Source organism: Struthio camelus, chromosome Z (assembly GCF_040807025.1).
Source record: "Struthio camelus isolate bStrCam1 chromosome Z, bStrCam1.hap1, whole genome shotgun sequence".
Taxonomy (NCBI): Eukaryota; Metazoa; Chordata; class Aves; order Struthioniformes; family Struthionidae; genus Struthio; species Struthio camelus.
The window spans coordinates 32,716,466-32,729,658 of NC_090982.1; the positions used below are offsets into that span (position 1 = coordinate 32,716,466).

Consider the following 13,193-nt stretch of genomic DNA (forward strand, 5'->3'; position numbering starts at 1 on the left):
AGGAACAAGCAATCTTTTCTTGTTTGTTTGCCTCCTTGTTCTGATGTGTAGATAAAGCTTTCTTCTGTATACTAAATAAAGAAAAGATGACACATTCTTTTTTTTTTTTTTGGTGACATCGCCTTTTGAGACCCTTTAAAGTACAGGCCCTCAACTTGAGTGAATTTTCACTGAATATGGAGCAGCAGATAAATTGTGCCTCTTCTGTCTGGCTATTTGTCCTACTAGGTTATTTGTGCTTTGGCTCTCAGCTCTGTTAATATCTGTCAGAAACTTCACAATGTAGTAAAAGGGCTTCCAGTAAGATCAGTGATGGAAAGCTACAAATAATGAAATCCATCCATGATCAAATAATAACATCCATCAATGACAAATGTCATCCTTTAGACTGGAACTGAGAAATATTGTTAGAGACTGTTCACCATGTTAATCATTTTAGTGACAATACAAAGAGCGGTTTGAAAAGGCTTTGAAACAAATGCTATGTGCATTTCTAATAAAAAACGACATTCCTTTTTAGTTTTCTATGTAGTACATTAGAAGGGGATTTTTTTTATTGCACAAAACCATTTTGCATTTGTGAAATGAGAGATTTTCATTTCCATTACCACCACCTTTTTAAAATAAAATGATCAGTTACATTAAAATGTGATCAATTTCCATGACCATCCTCTGTTCACTTTTTTATTTGAGCAAATGTTTAAGGTTAATCTTGTGGTCCTAATTTTATGAATCAATTCTAATTGAGAGAGAATGACTATAAATGAAAGGTACTAATAGAGACTTCCCAAACTGTGTTATTTGTTACTAACCATTTCAATAAATAGTGAGTGACAGAATATCTTTTTCCCTTTTGCCATTTTTTAATATTTGGAAGCCCTCAGGAAAATGTGGTAAAAGTTTCATATCAAATCTGGAATTTAGTTCCTTCCTTCAGAATGTAGATGAAATGTCTTTACATGTGCATATAAAATTATTTTTGAAATCAGTGGGAGCATTGGGTTTCCTCTAGTTCATCACACAAACAAAACTTTCACTTCTTCCTCTGAAACTCTTTTCTGATAGTATGCATGTCAGCAAGAGCAGAAATGCTTCAATTGTCATGGTCTTTGTATCAGCTGTTTTGCTTCAAACGCGAAAAGATAGTTCCATGGAAACTAAAGTGCCAAGGTACTCTTCACAGAGCAATCTGGACTTAAAATGTTTTGAGTTTCTTGATCTTGATTTCTTTGCTCGCCGAAATAATCTAGATCGACTTTCAATTTCTCTGGTACCGCTGTGTGTGTTTTTTTTCTCTTTTAAGAAAAAATAAATAAGCTAATTGAGTCATAAAGGTTAAAAGACTTATAGTTTGCAAACATTTGGCATGAAACAATGAAATTTTCTCTTATGAATACTTAGTATGGCATTTAGAAATCAATGTCACTAATTCACAAATTATTTTCTGTTAGCAATGTCAGTACTTATTGAGGAGTACTTGTATGTGAACTGTGATTAAAAATTGAGCTGGTTTTGAATCATTTAGATAAGTAAATTATAGAGTTTTTAGGGCAAAACAAGCGTGTGTATTTCTGAAGCCACTTTATTTCCCCTTACTCCTACCAATGCATCAGTTAAATATGAAAAATCTATCCTGAGATATACAACACAACAAGCTGTAGTCCCCCAAATATCTCTCTTTTGAAAGCTGAGACTTCTAGTATAACAGACTTTGACAGTATTGTAGCATTTCCTACCAGGCATTATTGCATACTTAATTTTATAAGAGACTTCTGTTACTTAGTATTTTTGTGTTTTGGTTCAAACAGATCTGGATTAAAAAAAACTTAATGGGAGCTGAGAAGGTCACTCCATGATTTGTCACTCCATGATTGCCTATGCTAATTCTCTTTTCTGTAAAGTCAGGCAGCTTGCTGCCCATTGTAAATCTTAGGAGTACAAAAGTTTCTAAATGAGTTGATACTGCTATGCTTGCTTAAGACATTAAGACATTTTATCTAGAGAGCTCTAAAAAAGGTTTATGTCCTGAAGTTCTTCTGTGTGATAGAGAGTGTAACATGATAAGAAGTGAGCTGAGATGTCATTAGGCATCCTGGGGCCATTAGCGGTCAACTAACGACTCATTGCTCCACTCGGTGGTTTTCCCTTGGGCACATGGGAGATTGATCTTGTCACCTTCAAGTTTCTGCTGAGCTCATTATAAACTTGAATTGCTTGATACACTTGGATCCCAGACTTCAGACTGAACTCCACATGTAAAATATGTAAAATAAATCCTTTTTTTCCTTTCTTCTTGTCTTGTTTCGCAAGTCAGGACACTGGAAGTACATAGGGTTGATTATTATGGTATGACAGCAGAATGACACCAGCAACAGATAAGTTATTTTGTGGTTTGACCTTTTCTAAAACCCTAATGAAAGTTTGTTCTGTTGTAGCACTGTCAATGCGTGCTGTCCGTATGCGTGTGTGAGAGACAATGAGCCAGAGCTGTTCAAAGAAATGTCTTGCGTTATTACTATTTTTTTTTCATCTTGAAGTGTTCCTGTGTAAGGATCTCAAAACCTGGACCTAAGGAAATTCTTGCAACCCTTCTGTGGGAAGTGGTATTTTCAGTCCACCATTTTAATATCATGTAGATTGCTAGGATGCTTGAGTATATTTGAGCTGCGCTCTAGAAGAAAGCTGAAACTTTAAAACAGAGCATGCTTTAGAAAAAGTTAGAAAAGAATAAGGAACTTTTCTGTCAAAACTGGTGTAAAAATTAAAAGCCTCCAGAAATGTTTATTTTTTGCTGGATGTGAGTTGTGTTGGTCAGTTAAATAAATATCTTGATTTAGTAGGTATAGCTATGCATTTTATACTGGAAGTTCCCTAAGACAGATGGCACTACTTGGGACTCTCTTCCTTTAAATAGGAACCATGCTTTTGGGATCGACTGTCCCATGAAGGTGCAGGTATTCAAATAAGAAGTTAATAGGTGGTATCATCCTGAATATGGTTAGATCTTGTTTATCTGATTAAAAATATATATATATATATATACACATATATATATATACATTCCTAAATAGCCTGGTTTGTTTCTTGACTTCGTTTTATTTTTTATTGTTATGAAATTTAATATAAAAATATTTGAGTTTTTTAAATACTTTGACCCTTTACTTATGTAAAAAGTTTCAGAGCAAGCTGTGATTGTCTTGTGATAGGGGGAAATTTTGTGCAAATGTCTGCTTCATATGGCATTATATGTTACCCTTTGTTTGTGGACATGAAATTAAGAGCCCTGAATTATGGGGAATCACATAGGATGACAGAGTTTCCCTTTATGCCTATCTTGTGTTTTCTGGGAGTACACTAAGTTGTTATCTTTTTATTTTCTGAAGCAAGTAAAAACCTCTATGTTTTTATTCAGGTCAATGTGATTGGTCCTTTCATAGCAAAATAAGGTTTCCTAGCATGTGAAAATTTTATTTGTCAGCTCCTGACAATATTTTCAGTATGGTTTTGTTAATCATAAAGTTCCAGAGCTATTCCTGTTTCTAAAGAAGACTTACAAAATTTCCTGTGCAAATAATATCTGGACAAATCAAATCTATAGATGACTTTCAAGTCCAAGGACATTTTAACCTGAAACAGAAAGCTATGGAAGGTTGTTGATGTGACAGTTGCTGTAAGGGATAAGTACTGTCTTTTAATTTTATGTAAGTTTTTGCAGCAAGTTTTGTTGTTTGGTACTCAGGAGAAAATGTGTAATTTGGGGGTGCAGATAGGAAAAATATCAGGAGTTCTTACAAACCCTGGTATTTCTGTAGCAACTGTTTGAGGTTAGACTCGTTATCTTTTTCCTTCTATCCTATCATTTCTTCAGAGTTTTATGCCAAGTATCAATTTTGCTGCTGAATAGTAATAAGAGTCCCTCCTAGGAGGGATTCACACGTATTTATACATATCTTGACTACTTGGTTTGATACTGAGAAGTAAACAAGAATAAAGTGATTGTCTGCCCGTCCATGAGTAGGAGCAGGCACTGCTCAGGTGTTCGGATAGGTAATTAGGTGCTTGTATCTTTGCAATTGGAAGTTTGGATGCTGAATAGTGATTGGAGATTCAGCATAGTGATAGCACTTGGAGATTGACTGATATAATCCTCCCTTCAACATGCAAGGGTTGCTGTTATTCCCTATTGCTTACGCAAACTCAGTGTTGTTGTGGGAATTATGAAGTAAAAAGATACGAGTTAGTGATCTGCCCCAGAATGGCCTTCATCTCTAACTACGCTTAGTGGTTTCCCAGTATGATTTTAGGGAGAGAAACCCTCTTTAGGAAGTTTTCAGTGTTTCTGGCACAATGCTCAGAATACTCTGACTACCAGATCCCCGTCTCTACAGCTGTATCCACCTGTAAACCTGAGTCTCTGATACAGTGTAAACCCTTGGAGATCCAAAAGGTTGTTCATCTCTGTAGTCTTCTCAGTACCAGAGTGCAACATGTCTGGTGCAGTGCTGGAGATCATGGATGTAAATAATTGGATGTTGCATGTTTTTATATCTGTGGTCTGATGAACCAAGTCCTTAGACATAAATCACAAAGCAAGCTAACATTCAAAGTCTGATGTAGATACTGCAGAAGATATGCTAATATTGTTCTCTCTGTCACTGGAGTAATGTGGGCTGAAGGCAGCAGTACTGATGAGAGACTGCACAAAATATATGTAAAGAGCTGTCATTTAATTGTCTAACTTTAGATTCCAAAACCAGTAGTCTTCAAATTCATAGCTTAATTTTAATGTGGTGGCTATGAAAATATTTTATAGGGGTTTTCCTGCTCCCTCTTACACGTTTGAGAAAGTTACTGTACTTCTAGAAAATCCTGACCCATTTACTGTCTGGCTCCCATTTTCTAAATAGGAAAAGATAAGCAATATGTGAAGTGCTGTCAAAATATAAGTAATTTTCCAGCTGATATGGACCCTTCTCTGTTCTTTCGATGAAAACATAAGTAAATCCCCATATGTTAAGAGGAAAATATTTCTACTTCAAAAGGAATGGAACAAGCCTGTTAGAAATGTGCTTCATGTTCCTGGTTTACTAACTTGAGTGCATACTTAAATTCATACGCATACATTTGACTAGAGTTTGTGCTATGTGTCTCTTGCCCGACAGTGCGTGAGCCAGCAAGGATAGCGCACTACTGCAGCCGGTGTGCGGAGTGGCACCTGTGTCTAACTCGCAGTCTGAAGAAAAGTTTTGCAAAATTGCTTTCAGAGATTTGGCTTCCAAACTGGTCAGATTACTGTTGAGATCTCTAGGACTTCTTGGAAACCTTTTGTTTGTTAAGGAGAACATTTATTAAGAACTTCTACATGGGTGGATTCAGATGACTGGAACATCAAAACCCTTAGGCCTTTCACACCAAATGACGAAATAATGCTTCCCCCTTGGGGTTCATTTTTAACTTCATGTGCTTGCTTTCAGAAGGAGTTATGGAGCTGAGATTTCCTTTATCTACAGTCTAACTGGGAGAAAGAACTAGTTCTTTCTGTCAAGCAAATGATATGAAGATCTATGTTATGAGGGTGTGATTCCGGTCAGAATAATAACCTTTTGCTTTAAAAGTATAACCAAGTGTATACTTGTCGAAAACAAGTCATTAACAACAACTTCTGCTAGGGCCATTGGGAACTAGTCCAGCTTCCTGGGAAGGACTGATGGGGTTTTTCTTCTTTTGTTAACTGGGAGAGGTTTCCCATCTTCCTTACCACATCCAGGCAACATGTTCGGACCTGCTTTAGAAACTTGGGCTAGACTTGAAAAGGCGTCAGCTAGAGGCATATTATAAGGTGGGCATACCTCGCCAGGTCTGTATATAATTGCTGAGGTGAATCACCTTTGTTCATCGTTAATGTAAGAAACAGATTTCTTTCCTTTTCACTTCTAGTGAAAGCAATAGACACCAAGCCTTACAATACGTTCCTAGTAAATCAGATGGATGGTAGGAGGTCCAAATTCATATTTTGATTTAAAAATAGATATATTTTTAGCCATTGCAATTTTGTCATCATGCTGATTATCTTAATTTTCACATAGAGATTTTCTTGCATTATTGAGTCTTTGAGGAAGAACACTGATAGTAGCAATGAATAATATTGTGCATTCTAGATGATGTTTTAAAAAAAAAAGTAGATTTTGCTGAGAACAGTAGAGGTGGAATAGAGCTTCTGGAATTCAAGCATATACTGGAAATAGAGAATCTGTATTTTAAAGTAGTCAGTAGAATCAAACTTCTGTCGAAACTAATAAATGCTGGACATATTGAAGAGAGACGTTCAGTCTTTGAGAAAATTAAGCTTAAGATAAATGGGAACTTTTGCACTGTTCTGTAGCGATATCTGTCACTGTGTGAGGCTCTGAACTGGAGACATAGCTGCTTGTTAAGGGCCAGCATAATGGTAGGAATTATTTAAGGTGTTTCTAGGAAAGAAGGTTGCTGGCTGTACTCAGTCTCTAAAATGAAATTCTGCTTCTGCGTGTAATCTTGTTTTTTTGTCCTTGTAGAAGGCTGTATTCGCACTGGGGCGGGGGGGCAAATTTAACTCATACGTTTTTTCTCACAGAAAAGTTTTAGTAATCCTTTTGCAAAGAAGTGTGGCATTTCTATGATGACGTGATTGTAACAAAACAGGAAATGTGATCTTTATTTTTATTTTGTATATACCTACAGTAAGACACTTAAAATGCAAACCATTCTGTGAGCCTGTTTATAAGGCCTGAAGTTACTTTTGTTTTGCTTAACCAAATGGCCGAAACACTGCCAAGAGTATGTCTGGAATGTTATTTACTTGGTCCATTTCTGAAGTTTTTCTTTGTAGCGCTGTACACATGCCACAGTTAGGGGTCATTTACTTAAAACTGACCAAAGTAATACCCCCAAAGCTGCAGTTATTCTTCTCAACAGGAGCCTTATAATAAAAGGGAGCAGCTCATCATGTTTCGCAGCTTCTGTGCTTACATTTCCCCCCAGCCCCTTCCTCCCTCCCTTTTTGTAAGCAGAATTGCTTTTGGCAAAGATATGGAGAGCTGCTCTTTGTTCTTGCTTTGTTCTCCGTGACTCGATTCCTCTATTAGCGCTTTAATTCCTTACATTATCTCTTATGCTGCCAACCACTTGAAATGTGTTAACTTGCTTTGCAGGATTAATGTTTTATAAGGAGATGGCTATGGAGTATGTTTTCCCTATCTAAGCTGGTATATTTTTACGGTCTCGGTTCCAGACATTCAACTAGTTGCAAGAAAGCTGTGGGTGTTTTAACATTTCCAGCGGAAGGGTAGGGCGGGTGGGGAAGCTCTCTGGAACGCTGACGACTAATATTTGACTCTTGGAAATGTCTTAAGGCCGTGTGCTCTCCTCCCATGCAAAAAAGGCTAGTCTCAGTGCTAAAGACCTGTGGTCTTGAAGGTATTACCGTTGTTCTTTCTTTCCCTTCTAGCTGGCTAGAGTTGAGAAAACAGCTGAAATGCAGATTATGGAGGCTTAGGGTTAGTGCAGGAACGCTCCGCAGATGATTGTGTGCTTGAGGGTCCCGTCTGTGGCACTCTTTAACCCGAGGTCCTGGAGGGCCTAATTCTGCTCTTCTTACTTAGAGGTACTTCATTTCAGAAATTATGTAACTGCTGAGGAGTTAATGTCTGATCAGTATAAAGACAGCAGAAATTGCCTTACAGCATGAGTATGGAACTGCAGTAACTTGCAATTCAGTGCAAGCATTTTCTGTAGCAGAGCAACTGTTCATAGCAGGTTTTTCCCCCCTCATTTTCTTCTCTTATTGCCCTTAAGTTGCAGGGATTTTAATGCAATTTTTGAGGGGCAGGAGGATAGCAAGGAGAAAGTGGAGGAAATATGGATTGGGTTGTTCTTACTTGTGAAACGTAGACCTTTACTGGGTTGGGTATCTAGCTTTCATTTTGTTTGTGTGCTTTTGGTAAAGGATATTCTCCTTCCTCTGTATCTGCCAAAATGATTACCTCTTATCCTCTGATGGTATCTTTTTAGCTTGTTTTAAGTTGTGACAAGCGCATGTGCTTTACTATACATGGCCTTTATTGCTTTTGGAGAGTGATTTGTTTTCTTTATAAAATGTTTCTGCTGTATTTATTTCCAGCTTTGACCATTTAACTGATAAATACCTGCTGCCTATATTCACACCTGGCTCATCTTTTATTATCCTGTCTTAACTATAAATGTTTCTATTGAAATAAATCAACCTTGTAATTTGAAAAATATAAAACTTTTGGTTTAAGTTACTTCTTACAGGTAATAGCTGTTTGACGGTTGAATAAGAAACAACTGCTTGGCAGAGTTTTAGTTTGAATCTCTGCCAACCAACAGTAAAGTGCAACCTAATTCCTAAAAAACGCCTGTAAACTATCTGTCGTGACCTAGCATGCATACAGTAATAACAGGCTGACAAGGCTAATAAAGTCTATGTGTTATTATAGCCATGCTTTGCAGGCTATAACAGGTCTATAATGTATTTTGTCCTTCATTCGTATTGTGCAGCCCCCATATCATCTTCCTGTCGCAGAGTGTATTACCTGGAGGGCGACACCTCTGTGGTGCACGCCTGTGCCATGAAATTGCTCATGCTTGGTTTGGACTGGCCATTGGTGCTCGTGACTGGACTGAAGAGTGGATAAGCGAAGGGTTTGCCACTTATTTAGAAGATATATTTTGGGCCAGGGCTCAACAGGTAAGGTGCCAATACGTCACTTCTCAATTAAGTTACATGGGTATCAGAATTATATACCCTTCTGTCAATTTTAAATTAGACCTCTTGTGTTATGAAGCTAATGTCTTTCAAAATGGCACTGGAATTGGTATGCTAGCTTGGTTTAAAAAAGATACTTCTTCCTCCCCTGTGCACAACAAATGCTGACCTTTACCAAGGTAAAGGTAAGTGCAAATAAGAATGCAAACATATGTTTGTCAGTGACTACCTTCCCAAAAATGTATTACTCAGGTGTTACCATTCAGCTACCAGACAGTTGTTTGGTATTCTTTCCACTTATACCAGACTTCTGAATGTGAAATAATCATCAGCAGTGTCTTTCTGAATATTGTAATATTCCAGGCACACTGATGAAAATAGTATCTGTTAGTCCTGTGGACAGCCAAGAAGCATATCTCGAAACAAAATGGTAGCTATGAATGGAGCATCAACACTTGCACTTGTTTTTTATACTGCCCAGCAAAAGTTATTCCCTTCCCAGTGGCTTAGAAATCATAGTCCGTCTTAAAGTGTAAAGCTCATAAATCGCATGTCAGCTAGTGAAGTGGTTCTCTGATACGACTCTTATTTTCTGTTGTACCTTTGCTACTTCAAGCATTTTGTGTGTTTGTTTCCTCCTGTACTTGTGTCAGGCCCTGATGCTCCTCTCCCCACGTCTTATAGAAGAGCACCATGTAAGTCAGTAGGGCTCCCTCTGTGGAAGAGCAGGTGTGACTGGGAATCGATATCATAAGCTCTTCTGAGTTGCCATTTTACAGGGTATCGGGCACGTTTATAGCATTGAATAAAATAGATTTTTTTTTTTGTCGCTTACTGCATTTCTGGAGCAAGGAAAAGAGAAAGACTGTCCAAACCCTTTGCTTTTTCCTTCTGATCCTCAAACTCCTTTTTGCCCTTACCTGGAGCATTACTCCTCTGTTGTGAGCTGTTCACATTCATCCTACAGTTCTGTGAGTTGCTTGAAAGCATTTTCACTGTAGCAGATACCCTTCCATGTAGCTGAATGGAAAGGAGTAAGCCACAAAACAGGCTGAGTATTACCCTTGTTAATTTTTAGGATCAGAAAATATATTGCTTTGTTTTTTTCTTTTTGGAATTATTGAGTAATTTTGGTGCTGCATACTTGTGGGATTAGGAGTATATTCCGTACTGAAATTTCAGTTGTGACTGACATACTGATTTAATGCAGGAGACTATTAGCTGTTTTTCCCTTGTCCAATCTCCCTTCTCTCCTCCCTCATAATAAAAAAGTGCAAGTTAGTTGTTGATTTGTAAGCTGGCAACTTGGAATTTATCTCATAAGCATACATCTCTGTTGATATTGCTTTTGTGGGGGAAAGTATGACAGGGAGCTTTTACCAGTGTGGCAAAAATAGTAGGAAAGAGGGGTAAAATCAGGACACAAAGCAGCTCTTTGCTTTCAAGGCTGGGAAGAGTAAAGATGCAGCCTGAATGAATATGCCAGGTATCTGTACTGCATGTCCAGTTCACTCATTGCCAGTCACCGAGGGGAAAACAACATGCCTATCTCTCTCCTCAGGCAGAAATATTTAACCAACTATTGATTTGATGTGCCCAGAGAGGTTCCTGTTTTCCTCAGTGCTGCTATTAACTCTTAGAGCAGCAGCCATACTTTTGTAGTTGTTGTTGTTGTTTGAGGGTGTGGATGCTTGTGCTACTTTCTGCATTTCTGCATGTTAAAGGGAAACAAAACAAGTTTCTATTTCTGCAAATTATTATCGATGTTTGGGAAGCAACAATCAATGATCTGTGTTTTTTTGTATACTGGGCAGCTGTCATATGAAGAAGAAAAAGGACAGCAGGAATTGAAAGCTTTACTTCGCTGGCGACGACTCAGAGATGAGGTGCAGAACTCTGAAGAAGAACTGCAAGTTTTACGGTAAAGATCTGACAGTGCAGTATCTGCTTTTGCTTGTTCTTGCTCTCTCTCTCTCTCTCTCTCTCTCCTCCTCTTCCTCCTCTCTCTCCTCCTCTCTCTCCTATTTTCCTCTATCTGTTTTCTGCCTCTAAAGGACCTACATCCAAATCATCTGATTAAATCCACTGCATTTCCTTATTTCCTTCTGAAGAAAAAAGAAAAGTCAAATTTAATTGACCAGGTTGTTCAACTTCTGCATGATATAATTGCTTTTCTGCTTGTTATAAAAAGCTTTCCAAAAACTTGGCACTTAGTTTGATATAAAATGTCTCTAAGCATTTCACAAGAGCTTCTGTTCGGCAAAAGAGTAAGAGGCCATTTCCTGAACAAAGTTCACTATTTGAAGCCATAACAAATTCTTTTTTTTCCCTGGCTGAAGACAAGCACATACAGGAGTATGACATCTAACTGCCAAGCTGAATGAAGCTTTGAAAACAAAGGAAAATGCGGAATGAACTATATAAATGTACTTTCTCCTTAGAAATGACTAATGCTATTTAAACAAGATTTTGTTCTTTATGCACCAGATGCTGAGCTCAAGGCTTCTTCTCACATAGCTAAATACATTAGATCAAAAAGGGTTCTTGCTTGGTAATGATTTAATAATCTGGGCTATTCTAATTGGTATCTTGGGAATTTGCCATAGTTTTTTATCTTGAGGCATCTAGAGTGGTTGCCTAACATCTCCACTGCTTGTCTCCCCCCGCAGTCTTCGACCAAGAAAATTGAGTTTGCTAATCTGAACTCCAATTAGCCCTGCACTGACCAAATCACAGAAATGCAGAGACAGAGAGATTATTCAGACCATCCTCCTGTCTTGCACTATCTGCAGTATGCACAGACCGTCTTAAACAGATTTTTGCTAGCTTGTGCTTAGAAACCTCCAGTTAAAAAGTTTGCACAGTATCTAGCTCAGCTGTTTTAGTACTAGCAGTTAAAAACTGTTTCCTAATATCCAGCTAAAATCTTGTTTATTTCAAGTTATGTAGATTTCTTCTTTTCTTTCACCAAGTGGCAGTGAAGAACAAATTGATCACCATCTTCTTTATAAGCATCTTTTACATGTTTTCAGAAGACTGTTGTCATTCCGTTCATTTTGAGGTCTTCTTTTCTTTGTGCTTTCCCTCTAGGGCCTAAAAGTCTTTCATGTTTGGTAACTAGGTACAGTTCACCAATGGAGAAATTCTTCCCTGTCGTTTCATGTCATCCAAGAACGTGCCATCCACTTTGCATAACTGCAGTGTTTCACTGATCTGCTTTAATTCACATTTACTGATGAATTGTGTGTCCCACTTATAAGTAGAGTCGGTCAAATTATACGTTTGCAAGTGTGCAAATTGATGATAGGTATTAGTACAAAAGCAAGCCTTATCACTTGATGCCATACAGCTGCTACCATCGCAACTACTGATTTGACAGTCTGAGTTTTTTGTTTGTTTATTTTTAAATGAATTACTTTCAGCCTGGGAACGTTGGTTCTTGTGATAGGGGACTTACCAGGATGTTTATTTTTCATTTTCAGTATTATGGAATTGCATTTATCATGTAGTTGTTACTTTTAAAAAACATGCTTGTGGTATAACTTTTAAAAATTATTTTTCCAGGGCCACAATATCCTTTACAGTTTGAGACTCAAGAAGGGTCTGTTTATGTGGGACTCAAGAAGGGTCTGTTTATGTGGAAACTGAAACTTAAGTTTTCTGCATATTTCCACAGCTGGTAAAAATCGGCGTCTCTGTAGTTACCATGCCACGCTTGCCTTTTGCATAATGATATTCTCAGTGCCAATACAAAACAATGAAAAATCAGTTCATGTTTGTAAAAAAAAAATACATATATATATATATGTCACTAATATACACTACAGAAGAGGAACTTGATGCCAGCTTGGGGTTCTGTGAATCTCTACCTCTCTGATTTCTCAGGTTTCCTGCTTTTGCATCTAAGAAGGACTTTCCACTGGTTTCAAGCAAACATAAATGTTTTCTAGTGCTTCTTTAGCATGGGCTTGAATTGGTTCTATCTTTCCATATTCGTTATTCTTCCTTTTTTCTCAGAGTATGTTAGTATGCTTTCCAGGGCTGGTATGTCAAGCAGAAAATTTCAGTCTTTGAATTGCACTGGATGTTGAGCCTGTACTGAGCCTTGTGCTGGTTCAGGCTTGTGTTTTTATATAAGCATATTAAAAGCAAATGATAACCTTTCATTACTTTTTCCAGCCATGTCAGGAAAACAAAAATCAACAGCCTTTTCTTCCTTAGCACAAACTCATTCTTAAACTACTTTTTTTTGTTCCCCACTGGACGGTCCTGTGGTTTTTTTTGTTGTTGGTTTTTTTGTGCTTTCTCCTGACAGCAGGAAAACCCAACCCACAATTTGACAGATGATCCTGTTAACTCTCGATCCAGCAAATGAGTACCTATTCTGACCAGATGAAAGCCACGCACCAAACTGATCAGCAGCATTATG

At 37.7% G+C, this 13,193-nt stretch overlaps 1 protein-coding gene across 13 annotated transcripts in view; it reads left to right on the top strand.

Annotated features, from left to right (window-relative positions):
* The window catches only part of AOPEP (aminopeptidase O (putative)), a 207,870-nt gene that overhangs the window by 77,712 nt on the left and 116,965 nt on the right, over window positions 1-13,193 (top strand). For 7 of the 13 annotated variants that reach the window (XM_068928111.1, XM_068928110.1, XM_068928120.1 and 4 more), the window contains 2 exons: window positions 8,557-8,746; window positions 10,579-10,685. In XM_068928111.1, the coding sequence (XP_068784212.1) occupies window positions 8,557-8,746; window positions 10,579-10,685 (297 nt within the window). Of the gene's footprint in view, window positions 1-8,556; window positions 8,747-9,404; window positions 9,460-10,578; window positions 10,686-13,193 lie in introns of all 13 variants that reach the window. The other 6 variants (XR_011137874.1, XM_068928108.1, XM_068928115.1 and 3 more) reach the window with 1 other exon arrangement.